A 24,198-nucleotide genomic window follows, 5' to 3' on the forward strand; every position below is an offset into this window, starting at 1 on the left:
TGAGTGTGCGTTCTTAGGGGCTGCTAATGACAAGGTGGAGTGGTCGTCTGGTCTGGAAGGGCTCAGCTTGTATGTGCAAAATTCCTGTTGCTTTTGTACAGGCATTCCTAAGAGTACTTCCTTACTGTCCTCTGCTTTTCTTCCCTGCATTCCCAGCGGGTATTCCCCTATATCTCAGCAATGGTGAACAATGGCTCCCTCAGCTACGATCATGAGCGGGATGGGCGGCCTACGGAGCTAGGGGGTTGTACGGCTATCGTCCGCAATCTGCATTACGACACCTTCCTTGTGATTCGCTATGTCAAGAGACATTTGACGGTGAGTCCTTGTTTTCTGGACCAGTTGGTGGCATGGGCTATCTTGCACCTGCTTTTGTGGCCCTGATTGATCTTTCCTTTTTATTCTAGATCATGATGGACATTGATGGCAAGCACGAGTGGAGGGATTGCATTGAGGTGCCTGGGGTCCGTCTGCCCCGGGGCTACTACTTTGGCACCTCCTCCATCACTGGGGATCTCTCGGGTACTGCCACATGTACTCTTTATTTGTCCTGACTGAGGTCATGTCTCGGGAGCTGGACCTTGGTGAGGCTTCTCAGGGAGGAGAGCCAGACAAGCAGAGCTGTGGGAAGCAAGGACCCAGACAGTGCTTATCTTCTGGCATTCTTGTATCCATAAACCTCCCCCGACCCCCCTGCCTAGGTTACCCTAGTGCAGTTGGCTCTAGGAGATGGTTGGTGCTAATGGAGTGTTTGTCTCTTCAGCAAGCCAGCTCTTCCAGCCTGTATTTGGAGTTCCATGCTTTGGTATCTCTGGTGCCCCCTCTGTAGTCTGGTTCCTTCCCATCTATCTCCTGTTGTGCTGAGCTCCCCTTCTCTTAACAAAGCTTTTCCTTAAATTCCTTGATTCTGCTGCCCCTCTTCTAACTCACCCCAGGACCCTCGTTGTGCTCAGAGTTTTGAATGTGCTGTGTGTATAGGTGCTTCTGTTTTCAGGCCATCCACCGCTCTACATCACTGCACTCGGACCTCCCAGGTATCTCAGCCAGGCCCTCAGCACTATTCTCATCAAAGCTACTTCTATTTCCTCACCATATATGGTACTCTGTTCTCGGTCCTCTTTGTCTTCTCTTTGGCTGGTTTGATCAGTTATTCTGAAACTCCTGCTTAATTTATGTGGCATTAATAATACCTGGTTCTTTTACTTTTCTATCTCTGGATTTTCTTCCTTGTCCTCGATTTGTAGCTTCCTCTTCTATATTCTGTCCCTTCGCTTGAGCTTAATCCAAACATCTTTTGAGAAGAGGTAAGGCACTGAACTTTTGGGTTTTTTGACTAGTGTGATTCATTATAGCTAGTATGAAATAGAATTATTTTTGTTTACCTGAAGGAGTCCTTTGCTTTAGATATTTAGTAATACTGTCTATATTAGTAAGTCTCTGTTCTCTGCCTGTAGGATATCCCTAAATAGAAATTTGGTCTTTCTTTTAAGGACTTTTTTGTTGACAACTTCTTTTTTTTTTTTTTTAAAGATTTTATTTATTTATTCATGAGAGACACACACAGAGAGAGAGAGAGAGAGAGGCAGAGACACAGGCAGAGGGAGAAGCAGGCTCCATGCAGGGAGCCCGATGTGGGACTCGATCCCGGGACTCTAGGATCACACCCTGGGCTGAAGGCAGGGCACTAAACCGCTGAGCCACCCGGGCTTCCCTGTTGACAACTTCTTAATGTTATGCAGTGGATTGTTGAAAATGGCTGAGGACACATTCTGGTTCTCCCATTCTTTGATGCCCCTACAATTGTGAGGAACGTTGCTTGGCTTTTTATCTTGTCCCATGGCTTAAATTCAATCTTGATAGCAAAAATATTTTTCTAATTGAAGGCGAAGCTAGTTTTTTTTCTATCTGGGATTCTGCTAAAGGTTCTAAGAGTCTTAGCAGCTGTAGATGCCATCCTAATAATAGAAATGGTGCTCTTCCTTCTTTGGGAAGGAAGTGAGGGTCATTCACCTGGAGTCGGGGCAACCATCTTGCCACTTGTTGGAGGATGAAGATCACAGAAGAGGGCAGAATGGAGAGATTCACAGAGAAGTGGTGCACCAGGGCTTCTGGTGCACCACTCCTGGAGCCATACAGAGGTTGCAATTGGAATAATCCTAGTATGTGAGACGTAATTGATTGATTTTCCCCATATATAAAAATTCTACATTTATTGGTTCAAAGGATGTCTATCTAGGTATGAGGAAGAAAAAAGTGGGAACATGATATGGTTTCTCTCTTCTTCTGCCAGAAGTCAAGACAAAGTGTGCTATGAAGACACAAGTTGGGAAGGAGTTTGGAGAATGAACAGTTGAGGGGTCCCCAAATTACTACCCCAAAGTGGAGTTCCACTGGGAGCAGAAAGGGCAGAGTGGGCCCTGTGCAAATGTTTCTCTTGTACTACGAGGATCAGAATTTCCTTTGGAAAAAAAAAAAAAAAAAAGAATTTCCTTTGGGCCTAATCTAGGTCTTAGAAGTCAACTAGAAGAATGATCTGGATCCACACTGTCTGATATGGTAGTGATTAGTTATACAGGTTGCTATTGGACACTTGAAATATGGCCATTCCAAAGTGATGTGTACTATAAATCTAGAATACATACCAGACTTCAAAGACTTAGAACATAAAATGTCATCCATAATTTTTATGTCATTTGCATGTTGAAATGGGGTTCTTTAATATACGGGGTTAAATAAAATATATGTTAAAATGAAAAAAAAAATGGCAAGAAATCCAGTCACCAATAACCAGCCATGAGCAACCCTAGTATTCAGATTTGTGGTCTCTCTCTTTTTTTTTTTTCTTTAAAGATTTTATTTATTTATTCATGAGAGAGAGAGAGAGAGAGAGACACGTAGAGACATAGGCAGAGGGAGAAGCAGGCTCCACACAGGGAACCCGACATGGGACTTGATCCCGGGACTCCAGGATCACACCCTGAGCTGAAGGCAGGTGCTAAACCGCTGAGCCACCCAAGGATTCCCATCTTTTTTTGTTGTTGTTGTTAAGATTTTATTTATTTAGGGGATCCCTAAATATAGGGGATATATATATATATATATCATGAATAAATAAATAAAATCTTAAAAAAAAAAAGATTTTATTTATTTATTCATGAGAGGCGCAGAGAGAGAGGCAGAAACATAGGCAGAGAGAGAAGTAGGCTCCATGCAGGGAGCCCTTTGTGGGACTCGATGCCCTGGGCCAAAGGCAGGCGCTAAACCGCTGAGCCACCCAGGGATCCCTGATTTGTGGTCTCTTCATACCAGTTCCTGCTGAAAGAAACAAGAGCTTCGTGGGGAAATGGCTGATGTCAGTTCTGAGGTAGGAAATGGACAAGCTGGGAATTTCCCAGGAAAGCAAGGAAGATAATCACTTCTGGGTTCATGTAAAAGGACTCAGGAGCCAACTTGAATAGGTTCCTACTGGAGAAAGATGGGTCGTGTTAAGCATCTGTAAATGCTGTAAATGTACAAGTTCAGTGTATTGAAATATATCGAATATGTTTGAACCTATGAGATAGAATGACACTTAAAAAGAGAAAAAAGGGGTATCTGGGTGGTTCAGTTGGTTAAGCGGCTGACTTGGGCTTAGGTCCTGATCTCAGTCCTGGGATGGAGCCCTGCATTGAGCTCCCTGTTCAGCGGGGAGTCTATTTCTCTCTGCCCCTCCCCCCACTTGTGTACGCTTTCTCTCTCTCAAATAAACAAAATCTTAAAAAAATAAAAAGAAAAAAAAATGAGTCCCTAATTCCTTGATTCTTCCTCTAGGAATAGTGAGATTCAGGGTCACAGTTAAAAGAAGCTGCAGAAAATTAGTCTAGAATGGAAGTGTGTGCCATTCCAATAGCTATGCCCTGCTCATGGCCCATTAATCAGCTGGCATAAGGCCCTTTCCTATCTTGTGTGTGTCGTCTGCACAGAAGGGAGGCTGTAGTGCTGTGTTTTCCTTTGCTATGCTACTGGGTTTTACATATGATATGGTCTTTAATTCTTGTATTATGTCTCTTTTTTAAGCTATATAGGTATTGCATGCTTGTTGATAAAAAAAAACTTTAAATCCTGAGTAATCTACAATATTCCCTATTCCTTGTTCTTATTTTTAGATGAGAGAAAATAGAGGTTTCAGTTACTTTTTTTCAGTCACTGCTAGTGGGGCACATGGCTGGCTCAGTCAGTAGAGCACCCAACTCTTGATTTCAGGATCTTGAGTTTGAGCCTCACGTTGGATGAAGAGATTACTTAAAAAATACAGTAAATTTCTAAAAAACCCAAAGTCACTCCTAGTTGGCTGTAGATCAGATGTTTGAACCCATATACTCCCAAAATACCTCTTTTTGAGGTGGCTTGGGTCCTCGTGTTTTCCTGTAGATAATCACGATGTCATTTCCCTGAAGTTGTTTGAGCTTACGGTGGAGAGAACCCCGGAAGAGGAGAAGCTGCATCGAGATGTGTTCCTGCCCTCGGTGGACAACATGAAGCTGCCTGAGGGTGAGTGCAGGGTTCCTGGGAAATGGTCCTGTGGTTGGAGAGGAGGTTACTATGCCTGGGTGGTCTGAGGTGGCTTGCACCCACAGATCACAGGGCCATCTCCTTTCTGTGTTCTTCCTCTGAAGAACTTGGAGCACGCGCTTTTGCCATTCCACTTGTCTCCATGTTACAGATGAGTAGGGCTGCTCAGTTTTTAAATTGAGGCACCTGGAAAGGGAGTGTCTCTCTGCTCTCTGGCTCCCAGAAATGAGTGTCAGAAACTGGAGACTTGATACTTTCCCACGTGGGTGGGCTCCCTGATTGACTTGCTTCTCTCTTGTGTCCCTAGTGACCGCCCCATTGCCGCCCCTGAGTGGCCTGGCCCTCTTCCTCATTGTCTTCTTCTCGCTGGTGTTTTCCGTATTTGCCATCGTCATTGGTATCATACTCTACAACAAATGGCAAGAACAGAGCCGAAAGCGTTTCTACTGAGCCCTCCTGCTGCTGCCACCTCTGCCTGTCACCATGAGCAGGCTCTGGCCTGAGTGCAGAGCCGGGCAGGCCTCCTGCAGTCTCCAGCAGCTGGTCAGGGACTCTGTTCTCTCACTGGAGCTTTGAATGCAGGGATGCTGCATTGCCATGGTTACCGATGGGGACATCTAACTGGTTCAGGAAGCCCACCTACCCCAGGGCAGTGCTGCTGTGATGTGCCTTTCCCTGCAGTCCTTCCACTTGGGAGCGAAGAGGGATGGAGAGGATATATATACGGTTCTGATGCCAAAATCACAGAAGAGAATTTAATTGCTCAGGCTGCCTTGTTGTTGGACTCAGAGGACCCTTGTACTTCATTTTTAAATCTGCAGAGAACATAACACTGATAACGCCTCATACCTTCCAGGCAGCCATTCATTGGGTTTTTGCTTTTTACCCAGGCCTCCGTCCACCTGAAGAATTTTCATTGGAAATCTGGGTGGACACTTCTCCCCTGTGTTGCCTTCTCCCTCCATTCATTGCTCTCTCCACATGCAGCCTGAGCTGGAAGAGACATCTGGATGCCTCTCTTTTGGAGGCTGGGGCTGCAGAACAAACTTAAGTTTCACTGACCTTCCTTAGGTGGCCACAGGGAGAGGGCTGTTTGCTTTGGCTCACTGCTCTAGCTGATGTTTAGCATGAATCTGGCTTCTGTTGGTTTGTTTGTGACCTTCTCAGTTGGTTCCTTTAGGCTCTCAGTCAAGTTTGGCTGAAAGTTGGTGTGCAAGAGAAGCTTGTAAGACTTCATGGATACAATGGGAGTAACCATGAAATTGACCAGCTCCACGTGTCCACACCAGAAGCACCGTTTGCCATGTGAGCTGACCATGTGGAGATGTTTCTAGACTCTGGAGCCTGCCTAACTGCGTGTTTTGTCTTTATCATGATTTTTGGAATCTCAGAGTGTTCAAAACCTAAGGAAGCTTTTGGATACTCCCTAAAGAGGAATCTTGGCTTCTAATGGATAAGAAGCAGTTGCTATTCTCCTGTTGCAAATCTGGGAGCAATGGACCTTCGTCATCTGTGCCTGGAAGAGTTCATTGTCATTGAGTAACAGAGTGTCCTCCTCTGTGGGTCAATCCTTATTCCACTGCCTTATCTGACAAGGGGTCATGTGCTGCTCACCTGTCTGCCCTGTGATTAAATTGGCCAATAGGCCAATCTCCCTGGGGGGTCTGAAGCGCTGAGCTCTCCTAGCCATGTACTTCTGTAGCCTAAGGGAAATTCTTAAAATGGCTGATGGAAACCAAACATGAGCTTCTAACTCAGTGTCCTTCCTTCTGGGTGTAGTTTTGGGGAAGGTCTAGGCCTCCTTACTGAGCCCCCAACTTGTCAACCCTTGCTCTGCCTTCTCCTGGGTTAGGAAAGCCCTCAGCTTGGCCCAAAAGGAAAGGAGATCACCTTGGTTGGGTATAAGTTTCCATTGTGTTGGGGTTTCTTCTGTCCCTCCCACATGCTTAAGTGAGCATCTTAGGTTGTAGTGCTGTCTTGCAGGTGTGAATAAAACGGATCCTCCTAAGACCTTCCCCACAAGAGCAGAGCAGCTCCAGGGTATCGGAGTACAAAATGTTGACCTGGAGCTTGGCCTTAGGACCACTTAGAACTGAGAAAGCAAGTGGCTGTTTTGTCTTTTTTGAGTAAAGGGGGAGATTGGCTAGACCCTTGTGGTGGGAGGACCTAAGTGGGCTCTTGAGATGGGCCAGGCAGTGCTCCAGAAGGAAGGGGGCTCATCGTGGGAGAGGGTATGTGTGTGATGATTGAATTTAAGTTCTATATGATTCCAGCCCATGGGCTTCCTGAGGCTTTTTAAAGAGGACAGGGAAGACATAAGTGCAGTCCCTACTCAGCCTGGAGGCCAGCCTTTGAGAAATATGTGGAAACCGTCTAACCTAGCATGGTAGGGTCTGCCCCAGCTCTTGCTTTTTGTTCTTAGAAACAAATATTTCCCACTGTGAATGGGACCAAATGCTGTTCTGAGCCCTGTAATCCCAGGCGTGCCCGAGAGGAGGGAGAGGTCTGGTCTGTTGGCGTGGCTCTTTTGAACATGCACGGTAGGGATCAGAGCAGTGGCCTTGGCAAGCTGCTTACCCCACACGAGCCATCTCGCTCCTCACAGTCTCCCTTTCCCTTGGTTTCCCTTTGACTTCAGAGCCTCTTAGAGAGGAAGAGACCCCGACGTCTAGAGGTGCTGTATAAAGATGACGTTGCTCCCTGGCCTCATGAGTCTTGCCTTTCATGTTTTCTTCAACCCCCTAAATTACAAAGTGGCTCTCTGTGACAAAACTTGTTTATTTCAGTGGGAAAATGACAACTCTGTCCTTCCTGTTGAAGTGGTTTCTGAGCAGAATATACCCCTCATTGCATATGTCTCAGAAGTCCCTTGTATATGCCCTAGAAGCTAAAAATGAGAACTGGTAGGAAGCGCAAGGGAAGGGCCAATAATAAGCAGGAGAAAAGCCAGGCAGATGTGGACCAATTAGTCTCGTGGGGCTGGAAGTTCTGGAAAAATGTCTTGTAGGTGATTCATAGGTCCCTGGAGGTGTTTCAACTCATGGTCTATTGTAGGATTTAGGTTCAAATGCTGGCTGGTGAGGATGGGAGAGTGGACATTGCTGAGGTTTGGTTGATTGATGATATTGGTGGATATTTTAATGGGAGCGTTCAGCCGAAGTTTAGGTTTGATCCAGCTCATGGCCAAGTAGTTCTAGAGAGAACAGGTGAGAGTTAGCCTGAGATAGCCAGTTGAGGCTGTCTCTTCAGAGTCCTCCTAAGACCAGCTAGTGAATGCCTTTGTCCCTGTCCCCAAGGCTGTCACTCACCGGTGTTGAATAGATAAAGTTGAACAGCATAAGTGCTAAAAAAAGTATGATTATAGCGATTATGATTTTGAAGTGGTAGCGTTTCCAGAAAATGCGGCAGAAGATTGTAATAGGTGACCGAAGCAGGAACATGGTGTTGGGGCGTCTATCCATGAGCAGAGGAGATGTCGGAGGATGGAGGGCAGAGGGAACTTTCAGGTCAAGTGATGCACAGCAGAGAGCTTGCTTTTTCAAAAAGCAACTTCTGCTTACTCGTGTGTTCTCCCCTCCCCGCCCCCTTCACCCAGGCTGTTCTCTCCTCGTTGTAACTGAGCACTGAGGTGGGGTGCTGGGAAGTTAGTACCCTTCTCCACTTGTAGGCCCACCAGTCACACCCTATACAAATTGCTGGGCCCAGTAGCTCAGCCTTGTGAATGGGGAAGAAAGATTTGGTCCCCTCATCCCACAGGACTCTTACAGGGGAGGATGAAGTGTAGGGTATTGGTTGGGTTCCGATTGGCCTCGCCCTGCTGGCCTGATTAAGGCTTCCTTCTCTGACAGGATCTCCAGCGTCATCTTCACTTTACCCTAGAAGCACCATAGGTGGTGGGAGGCTGAGTTCATTACAGCAGGTGTCCCAAAGCCCCTTCCCAGGGTCCAGGAAGGAAAAAAAGATTTAGCTAAAGTCCCCAGAAATCTGTTAGAGCCAAGTTATGTGGCACTGCAGTCCTATATGCAACAGATACCCTCCCTAGCTCCTACCGACATGCGCCATTTGCCACCATCGAGGACCTGGGAAGGCCACCAGCCTGTTACAGTCTTCTTCTTAAAGAGGGAGAAGTGCTTATACTGAAGGAAGTAGGGCCACTTGGAGTCAGTCTCCATCATCCTGATGGAGCACTTGCTGGCGTGCCGGGCCGGGAGGGGCATGTCAAACAGATCCAGCTCCAGGACCCCTGAGCCCAAAGAAATGCCATCAGCAAGGAGCTCCCCGGCCTGTGGTCACGGGCCCTGTGTCGGGTCTCACCTAGGAAGTCATCAGTGGAGAACACATTATTGTCCCAAATCTGGATGATGAGCCGCGCTGGGAACTTTATCACCGTGGGGTCCAGGCTCCATATGTATTCCTGGAGGATGGCAGAAGAACATATTACTGGCCTGTCTCCTTTGAGGTTTCCCTTGGCCACCTTATGAGCCCACCACCCAGCAGTGATGATGGGCTGTTAAGGAGGCAGCTTTCTGCCCAAGGCTATGTTCCAAGGGTTCTGGTGCAACTTGCAGTTCGAGGGAGGGGGAGTGCAACCCTCCCAGCCCTGTCACCTTCTGGCTCTGGACACACATGTGCTCGGCTGCCAGGTAGTCCATGCTGAAGATGAACCTCCAGTTGAAGGTGCTCTCCCCGGTCAGTGAGTAGTAATGGATATCTGTCTTCTGCATGTCTTTCTCGAGCCCGACCATCCACCTAGGGCCAAAGTCCTTTCACCTGGAGTTTGTGTGTATCATTCCATAGACACCAGGCATGGGTGGAAGTGGAGAGATGTCACCTCAGGATAGTGGGGGGTAGGTTGGAGGCAAGGGGACTACACAACTGGGGGATACTGAGGGAATGCTGCTGGAGCCCTGCCCTCTCCTTACCCTCCCCCCCCCCTTTTTTTTTTTAAAGATTTTATTCATGAGAGAGAGGCAGAGACACAGGCAGAGGGAGAAGCAGGCTCCCTGCAGGGAGCCCAATGTGGAACTCGATCCTGGGACCCCAGGATCACGGCCTGAGCTGAAGACAGACGCTCAACCACTGAGCCACGCAGGCTCCCCTCTTCCTCACCCTTTGACATAGATGTCGCTTATCCCAGAGGTTAAAGTTCTCCTCAGGTCCACTTGGGCAGTCTTCCAGATAATGCAGCGCAGCTCATACCTGTAGCCACTGTACTCTGAGGCTTTGCTGAGGAATACCTCCCCAGCTGCAGCCTTGGTGCAAGAAGAGAGAGGGCTGGGGGGCTGCCCTCCAAGCCCATAAGGTATGCCAGATTTAGGGGGATGGAGAGGAAGGACGCTTCCTGGATTCCCGGGAGAAGGAAAGAACCACTGCACCCTAGTGTGTGAGCACACCTGTGTTCCATGCCTGGTAGAGTGCAGGGATGGGCTTGCCGGGTCACTCACCTTCTAGGCTTTCGGGGCCTGATGTTGACGGGGGGGCCAGGAGGCCCAAGCTTCTTGGGGAAGATGTCCACCCACATTTGCACCTTTCCCTAGAGCGGAGATGGATTAGCTGGCTGGGAGTTGTGACACTGTTCTCAGCATGCCGGCCTGGGAGCCTGGTCCCAGGTCCTGATGTCTCTTGAGGCTGGGTCCCCCACCACTGGAGGGTTGGAAGGGGGTATTGGTGAGGTGAAGTGGACTTCAGACAGGAAGTCTGGCAGCCACCCACCAGCTTCCTTTTTTTTTTTTTTTCTTTAGTTTTGGCTGGAAGAAGAGTGCAGAGTAGGGTTGGCAGTGCATGAAGGCTACTTCAAGACTGATGGCCATGGGATCTGGAGGGTTAATCCCATTTAGCAGGCTATGCTAGACAGCCTCTCTGGACAGGCTCCACAGTGGGGTTGGGGCTTCACTTATTAACCAGCTTAGTGGCCCCGAGTAAGAGCAAACTAGGTGATCAGTCCAAATGCCCAAGCTGTCCTATGTCGTGTTGTGGAACCCTATCCCATGGATATTAAGTTGCCCACCAGGCGCAGAGGTCTAAGAAAGGATGAAAATGGCAAGAAAAAGGAAGAGAAAAAAAAATAAAAGAATACAACTATCAACACTGGAAGGTAGACATATTCTTTCAAACTGACCTCATTTTATTCTTTTGAAGTTGACCCGTTTTCTTTGCTTTTTCTTTTAAAGATTTTATTTATTCATGAGAGACACAGAGAGAAAGAGAGGCAGAGACACAGGCAGAGGGAGAAGCAGGCTCCATGCAGGAAGCCTGACGTGGGACTCGATCCCAGGTCTCCAGGATCACGCCCTGGGCCGAAGGCAGGCGCTAAACCACTGAGCCACCCAGGCTGCCCGACTCCTGTTTTCTTAAATAGAAAACAGGTCTAATGAGAATGGTTTAAAAAGTGCTCAGCAGAGAACTTAGTGTCTGGAATGTGGTATCAAGTTAAGAGATTTGGAGAATGAGAAGAGCCATTCTGGTGGCTGGAGGGTAGATAATTAGGGTGTTTGCGGGGATTTTTATTCCTTCTGTTTGGGGTTCCTTGGTGTGGAGAAAACATAGCCTGCAATTAACAGGCCAAACAGGGTTGTAATGTCTGCACATCTGACTCTGGGTGCTTCCTCCCGGCCCTCCCCCAGGAGGCACTAAGGCAGTTGGCGCTGGCTGGTAGGGCGTCTCAGCGCTTCCACCAACTGATGCGAGGCCTGGGCTTCTCGTAGATGACTTTTCCAGCTCTGACTTTCTTCTTTCTAAGTGACATCATTGAACCCTCTCACTTTGAACATGTGCAGAACATGCTTGTTTTCTGTGCATGGGTGTCTGTGAATGCTTGGCCTCCCCTTCCCCTCACATCATGGGCTATGTCCTGGCTGGTTGGGCTCCCTTATCTAAGCCTGACCTCGTCCCTCCAGTCTCCTACCTGGTCGATGCCTGGCTGGCTGTCGCTGTACAGCGTACGGGTCTCCACATGCTCAGGTACCAGCCCCTGCGTGTGCAGGAGGTACAGTGCAAGGCGTTCTTTCTTAGGACCCAAATAATGAAGAGTAGGGGGTGTGGGCTCTAGTTGGAAGGAGGTGGAAAGAGGGGATCACAATGTCATTAGCCTTCCCATCTCCCAGGCAGGCACACCCTCTTCCCTACACCCTGCCTGGAGAGTGAACATGGTAGCTCTCTATAGGAGGAAAGGGCAAAATGAGGCACGTGGCCTCTGGTTTCAGAGGCCTGGATCTGCACCTTCCCGCAGTGTGCTGTACTTCTCACCAAAGCTTTGCAATTTGAAGTTTTTCCCATTGTAAAAAACAGTGTCCTCCTCAGGACTGAACAGAGGCGGAGGCAGCCCTTTCTGTTTGGCATGGCGTTCCAAAAGGAAGCTTGGGGTCATCTGATCCCGCCATCTAAAGGGCCCTGACCTGTGGAATTAAGGGAGAGGAAAAGGTGAGAAGGTTTGCATCCTGGACAACATTCTGCCTTGAGCTGCAGGATAAACAGTGGTGCGGGCATGAATGGAGCCAGGTTCGGGTCCTGGCTCACCAGCCCAGGATGTGAGCCTGCCCCCAAGAGAGCTAGGGCTCCCTCCTTCACCTCTCCCCTACTCTCTTGCCCAGCCTCAGTTCCACTCACTGGCAGTAGGATTTGGAGAGCCCACAACGGGCTCCAAAGCCAGACAGGAGTCGGTTTTCGAGGTCAATGACTGTGGTTCCAATCTTATCATCAGGTGAGAACAGGTCAAAGTCATAGAGCTGGATCTCTAGGTCCTTCTCCAGCGGGATGATGCAGCTCAGTTCAAACATGCTAGGGGTTGGTGAGGGTGTTGGAGACTACAGAGACTGGCCAGCTTCTTGGCCCCTTGTGTGGTCATGGTGAATATGGAGAGCACAACCTGGGGTGGCAGTCGACTGCCAAGGACTATCCCCCCGTCGTGGCTAGGAATAGCTCTTGACAGGCTTGGGTTGTACAGCCCTGAGCCCCTTTCCCAGGCAAAGCATTTGAGAGGGAATGTAGAACTGACCACCCTTCCATCTGTTGAGCACGGAGAGTGTGAGAGCCCATGCTAGGAACTCCGAGCTTAGAAAGAAATGCAAGAATTCTTCGCCTTCTGGGGCTTACTCCTAGCACAGTGTGGGAGGGTGTGGAGGGGTGGGGTCAGGTGAAGCTGGGGCAGCTCACATGCCAAAGATGGGGTCCAGAGTGTTGGGATGGTACTTGTCCCGGTTGCCCATCTTTGTCTGTCCCAGTTTCAGGATCACATAAGGGTCGCACTGAGGTTGGGTCATAGTGAGGGAAATGTGACAGGAAATGGAAAGTCAGTCCAGGTTGGTCGGGGAGGGTGGGGGCGGAGCATCAGAGGGAGCCTGTGGGAGGTTAGCTGTCTGGGTATCTGTAGCCTGGAGCTCCAGGACCCTGGGGTTTATGGCAAAGCGTGGGAGGCACCTGGACTGGGCAGGCCTGGAGACAACAAGCACCACGGGCTTGGGGCTGTGCATTACCAGGCCATTGGAATCTTGGGGCTGCAGGTTGATGGCTCGGACCATGTACACCCGCACCAAGCACTCTTGAGGGAAGTCCTCTTTTTCACGCCAAACCAAGAACTGGCGGGGGGGCTTGGGGACTTTTGGATCCTCAGGAAAGGGGTAGACACGGAAAAGGCCCTGTGTGTGTTGGGGAGGGAAGGTGTTGGCGGTGCGGGCCCAGCTCTGCGAAGCCCTCCAGGGGGTGCCCCAGGTCCAAACTCAGGAGAGACTGGGCTGTACGGTGGATGGGCGAGGTGGGTGCCATAGAGATGCTCTGCGGGGACAGCCGTGTTTGGGAGGGGTGTTGGGCAAACAACCGCAGCGGTTAGGTGAGTTTCCAGTTTCTGCTGATTCAGACTCCCATTCTACCCCCATCCATTCCTTCAGGCTGGAACTTGCTCTCGAAGGCTCTTGGGACTTGGGAGACCAGTGCAGGCCGAGCCGGAGTGAGAAGCCCCCTGCCCATCCCGTGTAAGGGGAGGAGGTCTGTCTGAACCCCCACATCAGTCAGCCTCTGGTTACCTGCTCTCCAAACTGTTTTTCAAGCCCTCCCCACCCAATCTCACAACTAGCATAGAGAACCAGGGCTTTTACTAGAGTCTTCTGAGTACAGCAGGGGCTGGGGAGACTGGGGCAGCTCAGCTGGGGTGAACACCCACCTTGAACTCCCCTACCACAGGGCTGTCCAACTTGGGCTCTTCCTGATAGAGTTTGAAGGTCTCGCAGAAGTCCTGCAGGCCTTTGAAGGCAGGCACAGCCTCCAGCTCACAGTCGTACACCTGCAGAAGGGTGTATGGGACCCAGGCCGGTGGGGAGAGCAGGGCTGGGCTCAGCCAGGGGGGACTGTTCCTGCCATCAGGGGTTAAGGGACCACCCATTCCCAGGTCTTGCTGGGAAGCGTCCGTTCAGTTGGTGGCCCCAGGGTTGGCATTGCCTGCTATGGATGGGGCAGCTCTGGTTCCCAAAAGGGCATGTCTGGTGGAGGCTTGGGGAGACAAGGAGGAGACTATTGTCCACCCCCACCCCCACCCCCACCCTGGTAGTTTCTAGAGGCATCAGGGCAAGGTTTGCGGGTTTCTCCCAGCAGATTTCATTGTGTCTCTCAGCGATCTCCCCTCCTGGAGGCCTCCAAACCTTCAGGGTATGGTAGTCTTTGTACTTGTACTGCAAGGACTTAACATCTCCTGTGGCCCAGAACAGCTTGCTCCACCAGTCCACTTCATGATGGTATTCATCCTGATAGGGAAGTCATTCTGGAACCTCAGGGAGCAGTCACAGTAGCCTTCCTCTGCCCAGGATCATCTGCCCCCCACCTCCCTGAGCTACCCGGAGTTGTTCTTTGTTCCCTGGGGCTGAGCCTATATCACCTGGGTTTTGCTGGGACTTAACCAGAACTTTTCATAGAGATAATCCAGGAGCTAAAAACGAAAGTGGGAGAGCAGGGTGAGGTGTGGTGTGCCTACCTAGCTTGCTCACCATCTCTGACCTCCGAGGAGAAAGTGAGTGGAGGGCAGGGCTTCCTTTCCTGGCTCCCTTACTCTAAACAGAGCCCCTTCAATTCAGGGATTCGCACATGGGATTAGGAATCAGAAGGAGGGTCAGCTTAGTTCTTATATTCATTGCCAACAGCTGCAGATGGAACTCTGGAAGGGCTCAGAAATACAGAACCCCAGGCCCTACCCCAGATCTACTAGATCAGAACCTGCTTTTGCTCAAAGTGTCCCTGAGACTCCCATGCATTCAAGTATGACAAGTGCTCTCAAGGGGTAGTTCTGAACCTTGGAAACATTGGAATCACTGGAGAGGGGTGGGGGCTTGGCAACACTGTGAATGATCGGGTCTTTCCCCAGCAATCCTGATGGAATTGGTCAGGGGCCTGGCCATCAGGATTTCTCTAAACTCCCAGACAGTGCTCATGTGCGGTCCAGGTGGAGAGTCATGGCTTTAGCGTTCTCGTGTATGCGGTTTCGTCCCCGCCCCTCCTTAGGGACCAGGGGCATCCCCTGTGAATGGTGTGTGAGAAGGTGGGACCTTGAGCCTTTACTCACCTTCTGGTACTTTTTCACAGACAGCACTGTGTGGAGAAAGAAAAATCATGAATCTCAGCAGAGGGAGAGGAGTGAGGAGGAGGGACAGGAGCCTGCAGGGCAGCCAGGGCCACCCCCACTACTGGTGCCAGCTTGAAGGTGAGGCCTGGGCAGGGCGGGGAGGAGGGGCCGTACTTGGAAGCTGTGGAGGCACGTAGTCGTCAGCCCAGGGGTCACAGAAGTAGGGCTGGAGGGAGTTGATGTTGGCCTGACCCACCACAGTCTGTCGGCCGAAGTCCTGATTATCTACCACCTTCAATGTGAGGGATGGCGCGTAGACATCCTCCATAGGCATGAACTGCAGCCCCAAGGAGAGGCCGGAGCGTGAGGCCTCCCAGGAGGGAAGGGCCGCCCCAGCTCCTGCTCTGCCCAAGGCTGCCTTACCAGAGTGAGGAAGAGCACCGACTGGGTGAAGTTAGGGTTGGTCTGGAAGTCCCTGATGGGCTCCGTCTGCAGGGACTCTTCCAAGCATTCTACCAGGAGCTGAGGGGAACGCACCCGTTTCATGTTCCGAAGGCCCCAGGTCAGAATCTGCCAGAACAGAGAAGGAGCAGTTGGCCCAGGGGCAGGCCAGGGGTCTGTAATGGGGCCCTGGCCAGAGAGAGGGGGCTGTCCTGGGAGTGATGGCAACTCATGGAGCACCCAGGGCCAGGAAATGAGCTAACCCAGGTCTCCTGTCCTGTGAGGAATCCATGCTTGTCCTCAAGACCCCCCATGAAGACGTGCCCTCTGGCTACGATCCTTCCCTGGCCTCCTGGGTGGGCTGTGAGGTATTGCCTTTCCTCCCCTGCTGCTTTGTCTGGCCTGCAGGCCTCAGGAGGGAGTTCCCGAGGCTGGCTGCCTCCAAGAAGTAGGGAGTGCCCTAGGTTTCTCGGGCTTCCCTTTTGCCATCTAGCTCATTGCTGACTTGGGTCCCAGAGAACTCCATGGCACCCCAGGAAATGGCCTCTTCAGGGACCAGACTGAGGTTGCCTGATCTCGGGGGGGCCTCTCCAGGGCTAGGAGGGCCTGACCATCTTTTGCTTTTTGCCAGATTTGTGGCAGAGCACAAAGGTTCCCATGTGGCTACTGTCAAAAGGTAGGTGAGAAACATCCTGGCATTTGGAGTCAGGCAGGGCCAGGCCCAGATTCTGGTTCTGCCACTTACCCCTGTGTCACCTGTGTGCGTGGGCTAGCTTGTCTCTCAGAGCCTCAGTTTTCTTGTCTGAAAAGTGGTCCCTACTGCAGAGGACCACGAGGGGCTCAAATGAGAATGACTGCTAAAGCCCCCTGTCTACAACCCCCCACAGAGGCCTGCAGGAAGACCCTGTAAGATACTCTCTCTATTCAGAGCTTCTGCTCTTCACGTCTCTCCTGTCTCCCTCTGTCTTCTCAGTCTCTTCTTGGGGTCGGAGCTTTGGATCAGGTAGTCAGGAGGCCCCAAGGAGAGTCCGCAGAGAGGGCCCCACGGTACCCGACCACTCTGAGGGGTGCCGGCCCTCCCTGCCCTACACCCTCATCACCTCAACAGCCATTTTCTTTAGTGTGGGCTGGATGCTCTTGGGGAGTGTGTAGACTCCGTTCTTCCAGGGAACACTTAAGATTGGTGGCCTCTCTTTGAGACTCTGAAGGGGTAAGGTGGGAGAGCAGGGAGCATGAGGTGCTAGTGGGCTCATCCACTATTCCCCACCCCCAAACCAAGTCCCTAGCAGGGCTCCAGGCCTTCCCTGAGGGGGTGGAGTTGACTGCTGGTTGTGGGGACTTGAGGCAGGGGAGTAGGGCAGGGTGGGGGGTACCAAGCACGCCCCCTGCCCCCCCCCCCCCCCCGAACCAGCCAGGCTCTCCCTCCCAGTACCTCAGTCTCGAGGATCAGCTCACAGGACACCAGGATCTCGCACTCTTCCTCCCCTGGCAGTTTTACAAGGGGGTGCCACCTCAGAGGAGGCAGGATTCGGTTCTGGACATCCAGCCAGACCACCGGGGACCACATGCTCCGGCCCCACAAGGTCTCCTTTCCCTGCAGGGAAGGGGAAGTTTGCCAGATGTGGAGGCCAAGCTGGAAGGTTCTGGCTCCTCCCCTGGGAGGCTGACAACTCTTGGATAAGAGCTAACATTTCTGTTGACGGGATGCTGTCAATCAGACCCCACTGGAGCACTTTCTGGATATTCTCCTCTAAAATAAAAAACTCAGGGATCCCTGGGTGGCACAGCGGTTTGGTGCCTGCCTTTGGCCCAGGGCGCGATCCTGGAGACCTGGGATCGAATCCCACATCAGGCTCCCGGTGCATGGAGCCTGCTTCTCCCTCTGCCTATGTCTCTGCCTCTCTCTCTCTCTCTCTGACTATCATAAACAAAAAAACAAAACAAAACAAAAAAAAACTCAGCAACTTTGCCCAGTCCAGCCCACCCTACCTGGGAGTCCTGCTGCCACAGTTCCAACACCACGAGTGGTGGGCTGGCTTTGGTGTCCTCAGGGTCCTCATACAGAAGGAGGTGCTGGAAAATGAGTGTCTGGGCCCATGTGGGGGCTGCAGAGCTCCTAAGGGCTTGGGTGCACTGGCTATAGTTCAAGAAGACCAGCCGAATGAAGAGCACTGGGGGCAGGGGTAGAAGGAGAGGAGGGAGTCCTGCCACCGAGCTGTCAGGCGAGGCACTCCTTTCTGGCAGCTGCCACCACTGGACCAGATATCCAGGGAAGCCCAGGCAGGGCAGCCACGGCCACTGCCAGCTGTCCAGAAGGCCACCTCAGTGCAAGCTGCAGAGCCATGTGGTTCCATCCACATCGGTCTTACACCACGGGGTTGAGATCTGGGTGTTGCAGGGATGGAGGGCCCCACGGCTCCTCTGGAGGAGTTCTAAGGAACAACCACCTGTGGCTGCCCTTCCACAGCATCAGTGAGTGGCTGTGGTGTCAGGAGACATCATGTGGCCTTCTCAATGTGGACGCTGATGCCCAATGGACACAGCTCCCGGCAGATACCCACTGCCCGGGCTCAGGCCCTCATCTGGCAACCTGCTCCTTACAAACAGTGCTACATAGGACAGCCGTGTGCATAGCACATGACTCTCCTGAAACCTTCCCTGGGTCCTCATGCACAGGGCTGGAAATCGCCACACATCCTCCCCACACCTCATCTTCTGACACAAGGGACATTCAGTCCCAAATCATGTCCCCCTTTCTTTTGTCTTCCTGTCTCATCAGTACTCTGCCAGAAAAATCCTCTTCCCTCATCAAGATTTAGCTAAGTGGTCCTGCCAGGGTAAAGCCTCCCCAACTCCACTTTCTGGTTTCCACAGTGTCAGGGACACATCTCAAGAGCAGTCCCGTCGTATATTCCTTCTTTGTATATTTGCTGGGGAGAGGGATCTGCATGTTTGTCACCCCCTTTCTTCACCATTCGAAAAGGCAAGTCAGTAAAAGCCAGCTGAGTGAATAGGTGGGGGCACCAGAAGTAGCAAGCACTGTCGGGGGGGTGGGGGCACAGCGTGTGGGGAGCAAGGCTCATATTTTTTATGCTGCTGGGTGGCCATATCATGGGACCCCCAAGGGCATGGGGGAAAAGGGATGCCTGTTGCCTACCCTGGGATGTCTGGAACTGGTAGGACATTATGTTCCGGGCCTGGTAGATGTAGCAGAAAAGTTGGTAGTAGTGGGGCCCTGGGTAAGAGAGAAGCCACATCTGTCACCTGCCCCCAGGGTCCGCAAGCCATCCCCCCTCCCCACTGCTTGTCCTCAGATGCAGGGTCTCGGACCACCGAAGCAGACTCTCAGATGCTTACTGTTGAAGATGCAGTAGATGAAGGGTAGGTCATATGGGTGGATGTCCTCTGGGGCAGGCCTCCAGTAGCTCCTGATCGTTTTGTCTGGACCCTGTGTCAGCCTCCTGTTCTCTTCCTTCCTAGCCTGCTCTTTCAGATCCAAACTCTGTGCCCAGGACATTCTCCCTGAGGCTCTTGGGTGCTTGGCTTGTCTCCTAGAGTGCACCTAGATTACCCTTCCCTTACAGCCCGAGGGTGTGGATCTGGGGCACACACTCCCCTCCTCCCCCCCGCCACCAGCCATCAGTGCCCTGACCTGGGGTGTCTCCCACTATCTGCCACACCCAGGCTGGGCCCTGGCTCTGGGAGGTGGGATTGCAGAGAGGAGTCACCTAGACCACTGAGGCTTTACCATGGATCCCTCCAGGAGGAATATGGGTGCAATGCCCTTGTCCCTGTTCAGGGCCAGCCTGCGGCGCCAGCAACGGCGGCGGAAACGGCTCTGGGGCTGAGGGTTCAGGTGGAACTTGGAGCCAAAGGTGCCATACTCCCAGCCCTCCTCCTCCTCTGCCTGGCTGGGGTGGTGCTGCAGGGAGGGGAGCAGAATGTCACCCTCCCATCATGGCACAGTGTTGGCGGTGGGGACCCTGCCCGGGTGGCCCTCTCACCAGCTGCAGGAAGGAGAGGGTCTCCTGCTCCAGGCTCAGCTTCCCATGGTTCCGACAGCGCAGACGCACCCAGCGCCGGCGGCGGCAGGAGTAGTAGGTCTTCTCCACTGAGTTCCAGACCTGGGGTAGGCCTGATGGCTCGATCCCTACTCCGTACTCCCAGCCTGCAGAGGCAGGGCCATGGCCTGTGGGTGCCCGGGTGCCCAGGGGCTGGGAGGTGTGGACAGGCCTGAGAAATGGGCCCCAGAAGGCAGGCTAAAGGGGAAATGCTTTCCCTCATGTGCAGCTGTCTCGGGCCCTGAGGTGTGGAAAGGATGGTGTGGTCACCAGGGTCGCTTGGGCCCAACTGCCCATTTTACTAATGAGGAAGATGGGGCTCAGAGACGTCTTGTGACCCGCACAAGGTCACACAGCCCATATGTAGCAGTGTCGAGGTCTGAGCTCAGGTCTTCTGACTTCCAGCCCATCACTCCTTCCCTGGAGCTACTACCTCAGGTGAACCCAGGCTCCATAACCATTTCCCCTTTCTAGAAAGTGCTCAGGAGGTGCTTACAACCTACCCTGTCTGAAAACTAGGGCCCAAGTCTATAGAAAGGGTGGTGATCCTGAGGCTGGGGGGCCCCCCAGAAATTCAGGCCCATCCCCCCGAGGCCTTGGTTGCTTTGAGGCTGTGGGAAGTGTCAGTCCCTGGCAGCTCCAGGGCCTCCTTCCCTCAGCCCATACGACCAGAGGATTGACCTTCATCGTCCACAGCATGGTTCAGCTCCACGACCCAGTTTTCCTTAACGTGCCAGCCTTGGGGGCACTTGAAGTTCTCCCTGGCTTCCACAGGGTCTCCATTCTGAGGGGGGACAGACAGGGCAGGCCGGGGGCACCTGAGCCGGGAGGCCACCTTCACTCACTCTCCCGCACATTTGCTCATCTACCTGCCCTCACGGTGCCCCCCCACCCCCGACAGTGCTTGCTACTTCTGGTGCCCCCACCTATTCACTCAGCTGGCTTTTACTGACTTGCCTTTTCGAATGGTAAACGTATTTGTAAAAGGAAATTTGGTATAGTCACTGTGAATGGAAAATCAAAATCAGTACCATAAATAGGAAACACCCATCCCAGTGACTGTGAAAGGGGAATAGTGTGACAGCTCAGCTGGACGCTGCGGCCTGCCCAAGCTGGCTCTGTCCTTGTCGGGGAGGGGAGTGGAGTGGAGGGTAGTGCACGTGTGCGCATGAGATGGGTTCGACCCGCATGTCCCACGCAGCAGCCACCAGCCTAGGGCCACTTAGGTATAAACTGATTAAAATGAAACAAAGTCCTGAATTCAGTTCCTCACTCCCCAAAGTACCACATATCAAGTACTCAATAGCCACTCAACAGATGGACAGTGCAGACATACAACATTTCCATCATCACAGAAAGTTCTATCGGATGGTGTGGGCTTAGGCTAACTAGCCCCAGACAGAGTCTCTCCTTCTGGGTAAGAACTACCTTTGAAAGAAGCTTGGGAGGGAAATACTGCCCCTCTACGTCCTTACAGTCTCCTTGAAGGTCTCTCACCAGCCGCCTTGGGATACAAACCCCATCAGTGTGCACCCAGGGTCCTGCACAGCATGTGGGGAGCAAGGCTCAAATGGTAACCTTTGGTCCAGTGCTCGTTCCACTCGGGGCAGCCCAGCTTCTGAGGTGCCCACCTGGGTGCACTGTTTGTCTCCCCACATCCCCCGAGGCAGCGTCAGCTCCGCTCACCACGTCCGTGTTGGGGATGGCTGCCGGCACCCAGGCCCCCGCGGTGTCTCGCCACTGGTTCTCATACACCTCCTCCAGCACCTGGCTCTTGTTGATGTCGATGTTCAGGAGGAGTCTAGGGGCAGCAAGACCCCATTTCCAGCACATCCCTCTGAACTTCCAGGCTCTTGGGTCCTCTTCTGCTGGGCCAGTGTTCCCCTACCCTGCAGCCCCACCTGCTCTGGGCAAGGCTGGGCAGTGGGGCTTGGCACCCAGGGCAGGGTGGTGGGCAGGGACCTTTGTCTTGTGCACCCCAGCCCTTGGGTGCAGGTGACAGTGGCTGGGTGCCCACCTCCCCAGGCTGTGGCCAACTGGCTCTCCCGGTGCTGCCCACCCCACTGCTGCATATCCAGGGGCACCCTGGCCTTACCTCCTCTGAGGCTCCACTGTCCACTTCCCCTGCCAGTGCCATCCTTGGGGTACGTGGAAATCCTCCTTGGGGAGGGCCTTGTGCCCCATGACGTCCGAGAAGTTGGGGCAGCGGTACAGGCCCTGTTGTCCCCATTGGTCTTTATACTTGGCCTGGTTCTCGTACTGGGGGAGGGGCAGCTGTCAGTGCCTCCCCAGCTCACAGGGGACATCAGGCCCCCCTTGGGCCCCATACTCTGGGCTACAGGCACCTCTTAGAAATGTGTTAGGTAAGAAGGGGCCAGGAGCTTATGACAGGCAGCACTTCCCCTCAGTGGCACTCGGTTGGCACAGGAGGACACTGCTCGTCCAACTCTCACCTCAGGCCAGGCCCATGCCCAGGCTTTTACATGAACTGTCCTCTGTGATCCTCAGAGTCCCATTTCACAGGCAGGGAGACCGAGGCTCAAAGGTCAGCTCTGCTCGAGGGTGCTCAGCCACTGAAGGGTGGAGCGGGCAGGTGCCTGTGTTAGAACCTGGGTGGGGGCCCCCGCAGTGTGGGTGGTTAGCCTTGCTCCTCACCCGGGGAACCCAGTGCTGCTCCACCATTTGCCACATCTTTGCTGCCTCTGAGTCTTCCCTACCTCGTCCCCCTGCTGGACATGCAGCCCCTGCTGCCTGCACCTCATCCTAAATCCCCAGTCACCTCATCTCCCAGCCCTACGTCGGGGCTGATTATGCATGTTTTAATATATCCATTCACAGCATGCAACTTCGGAACCACAAAAATGTGTTTTTGACTCAGAAAATTAAAAAGCTGAAACTTCTTAAACTTCTTTCCCTCTGCTTTCATAGCCTTCTCCTGAGCCGTATCGTCCCCTGGGGAGCAAGGCTCATCTTGCCCTCCTCTGATCCTAGAGGGGTCTCTGACCAGCTGCTCACCTACCCCCTGCGTCTCTGGTTCTCTGGAAAGATGCCTCATTTCCAGGCCCCTCCCTCCCCAGAACCACCCGACTGGCCTGGAGGACCCAGGCCACCCTAGGGGCCCGCAGGGGTCCTAGGCCACCGTGTTGGTGACAGAGGAGACCCCTGCCAGTTGGAGCCTGGCTCACCTCCCACGCCTTGAAGTAACTGGGAGCAGCTCCCAGGGAACCTCCATCAGGGAGAGTGACTGGCCCTGGGGACCACTCAGCTGCCCCTTGCATCATCACAGGCCTATGGCTTGTCAACAAGGGAACGCCATGTGAGGCTGCTCCAGGCTCTGCTACCTCCCTTTATCAGAGCCCATTTCATAATCCTCAGATTCTGCTGGTGACATTTTTCTCCACCTCTGGTGCTGGGCAATGGCAGCTGGACCCTCCCCTGCCCCACTGGGCCACTGCTCACCGTCTCTGCGTACACAACAACTTCGCCTTGGCGGAGCAGCTGCAGATCCTTGCTGTCCGTGACGTTGCCGAGCCACATGCAGACGCGGAGGTGGGCCGGCAGTGTGTCCTTCTGTCCTTCACCCTCTGGGTACTAAATCAGAGGCAGGTCAACCCCACAGGGGTGCATGTGCCCCAGGAGCAGGGGCGGGAGTGAGGGGGGCACACACCTGCTCCTTCACAATGAGCCCTTGGAGCATCACACTGAGCTGGGTGCTGGGGCTTAAAGTGAACAGTGCAGAGTTCCTGCCTTCCAGAGGGAGATGATATGCAAATGGTTATACCTGTGACCCCATGCATGACGGAGAGGCTGGTGGGGGTTTGTGGGAGGACAGTGCCACCCAGGGAGCCAGGGAAAGCTCCAAGAAGGAGTGGTGATGGTGGTGACATTGACAAGGCAAGTGTTGAAAGTGCAGGGTATGCTCTGATCCTCACACACCTCTACGGTGGGGAAAGCATCATTTTCGCCACACTCGTTTTATAGAGGAGCAGATGGAGGCCTGGAGGTTGGTTGGTCTGAGATCACACAGACCAGTGAGTGGTACAGCCAGGAGTCAAGTCTTAGTGGTTCTCGCAGGATGAGAAAGACTCTGATGGGTATGGGAGGGGCCTTCACAATGGTGGGAAGGGCCCAGGGCAGGCAGGTTTGGGGGTGGGGAAGCCCACAGTGGCCTGGCTATTGAGAGTATGTGGCCCTGAGAAGGCTACTGCAATGAAAAGGGGCTGGGGCCAGGCCAGGGAGGTTCAGCATTCTCCAGGAGGCAATGGGGAGCCAAGGACATCTCTAAGAGCAAGGGAGTATTCCCTACATGCTGGAAGGAGGAAGGGGAGGAAGGCTGGAAGGAGGGCTGTCATCAGGGGTGCTGGAAGGAGGAAGGGGGGGGAAGGCTGGAAAGAGTTGTTGTCATCAGGGGTGCTGGAAGGAGGAAGCGGGGAAGGCTGGAAGGAGTTGTTGTCATCAGGGGTGTTGGAAGGAGGAAGGGGGGAAGGCTGGAAGGAGTTGTCATCAGGGGAGTTGGAAGGAGGAAGGGGGGAAGGCTGGAAGGAGGAGCTGTCATTAAGGCAGGGGTGCTGGTCAACCAGCCTTATTTATGGCCTGTGTTTG

The 24,198-nt window shown here is 52.8% G+C and overlaps 2 protein-coding genes across 24 annotated transcripts in view; one reads left to right on the top strand and one right to left on the bottom strand.

Moving 5' to 3' along the window:
- Positions 1–6,296, top strand: part of LMAN2L (lectin, mannose binding 2 like) — a 30,278-nt gene extending 23,982 nt beyond the window's left edge. For all 4 annotated transcript variants that reach the window (XM_038551149.1, XM_038551152.1, XM_038551150.1 and 1 more), the window contains 4 exons: positions 157–318; positions 408–522; positions 4,411–4,530; positions 4,859–6,296. In XM_038551149.1, the coding sequence (XP_038407077.1) occupies positions 157–318; positions 408–522; positions 4,411–4,530; positions 4,859–5,001 (540 nt within the window). In that variant the 3' untranslated portion in view covers positions 5,002–6,296. The remainder of the gene's footprint in view (positions 1–156; positions 319–407; positions 523–4,410; positions 4,531–4,858) is intronic.
- A 1,013-nt stretch (positions 6,297–7,309) lies between these two features.
- Positions 7,310–24,198, bottom strand: part of FER1L5 (fer-1 like family member 5) — a 58,685-nt gene continuing 41,796 nt past the window's right edge. For 3 of the 20 annotated variants that reach the window (XM_038551118.1, XM_038551124.1, XM_038551123.1), the window contains 30 exons: positions 23,056–23,187; positions 21,692–21,855; positions 21,283–21,397; positions 20,278–20,380; positions 19,540–19,703; positions 19,284–19,457; positions 18,893–19,037; positions 18,693–18,770; positions 17,525–17,706; positions 16,968–17,129; positions 16,636–16,737; positions 15,518–15,664; positions 15,269–15,431; positions 15,095–15,120; positions 14,414–14,464; positions 14,181–14,282; positions 13,706–13,825; positions 13,023–13,184; positions 12,703–12,794; positions 12,157–12,327; positions 11,797–11,945; positions 11,456–11,595; positions 9,996–10,084; positions 9,661–9,750; positions 9,159–9,300; positions 8,866–8,965; positions 8,601–8,794; positions 8,317–8,426; positions 7,860–8,004; positions 7,310–7,744 (listed from right to left, as the gene is read on the bottom strand). In XM_038551118.1, the coding sequence (XP_038407046.1) occupies positions 7,517–7,744; positions 7,860–8,004; positions 8,317–8,426; positions 8,601–8,794; positions 8,866–8,965; positions 9,159–9,300; positions 9,661–9,750; positions 9,996–10,084; positions 11,456–11,595; positions 11,797–11,945; positions 12,157–12,327; positions 12,703–12,794; positions 13,023–13,184; positions 13,706–13,825; positions 14,181–14,282; positions 14,414–14,464; positions 15,095–15,120; positions 15,269–15,431; positions 15,518–15,664; positions 16,636–16,737; positions 16,968–17,129; positions 17,525–17,706; positions 18,693–18,770; positions 18,893–19,037; positions 19,284–19,457; positions 19,540–19,703; positions 20,278–20,380; positions 21,283–21,397; positions 21,692–21,855; positions 23,056–23,187 (3,942 nt within the window). In that variant the 3' untranslated portion in view covers positions 7,310–7,516. Of the gene's footprint in view, positions 7,745–7,859; positions 8,085–8,316; positions 8,427–8,600; positions 8,795–8,865; positions 8,966–9,158; positions 9,322–9,660; positions 9,804–9,995; positions 10,195–10,906; positions 11,286–11,455; positions 11,596–11,796; positions 11,946–12,156; positions 12,328–12,702; positions 12,795–13,022; positions 13,185–13,705; positions 13,826–14,180; positions 14,283–14,413; positions 14,465–15,094; positions 15,121–15,268; positions 15,432–15,517; positions 15,665–16,635; positions 16,738–16,967; positions 17,130–17,524; positions 17,707–18,692; positions 18,771–18,892; positions 19,038–19,283; positions 19,458–19,539; positions 19,704–20,277; positions 20,381–21,282; positions 21,398–21,691; positions 21,856–23,055; positions 23,188–24,198 lie in introns of those variants that run through there. The other 17 variants (XM_038551120.1, XM_038551126.1, XM_038551125.1 and 14 more) reach the window with 17 other exon arrangements.

Source organism: Canis lupus, chromosome 10 (assembly GCF_011100685.1).
Source record: "Canis lupus familiaris isolate Mischka breed German Shepherd chromosome 10, alternate assembly UU_Cfam_GSD_1.0, whole genome shotgun sequence".
Taxonomy (NCBI): domain Eukaryota; kingdom Metazoa; phylum Chordata; class Mammalia; order Carnivora; family Canidae; genus Canis; species Canis lupus.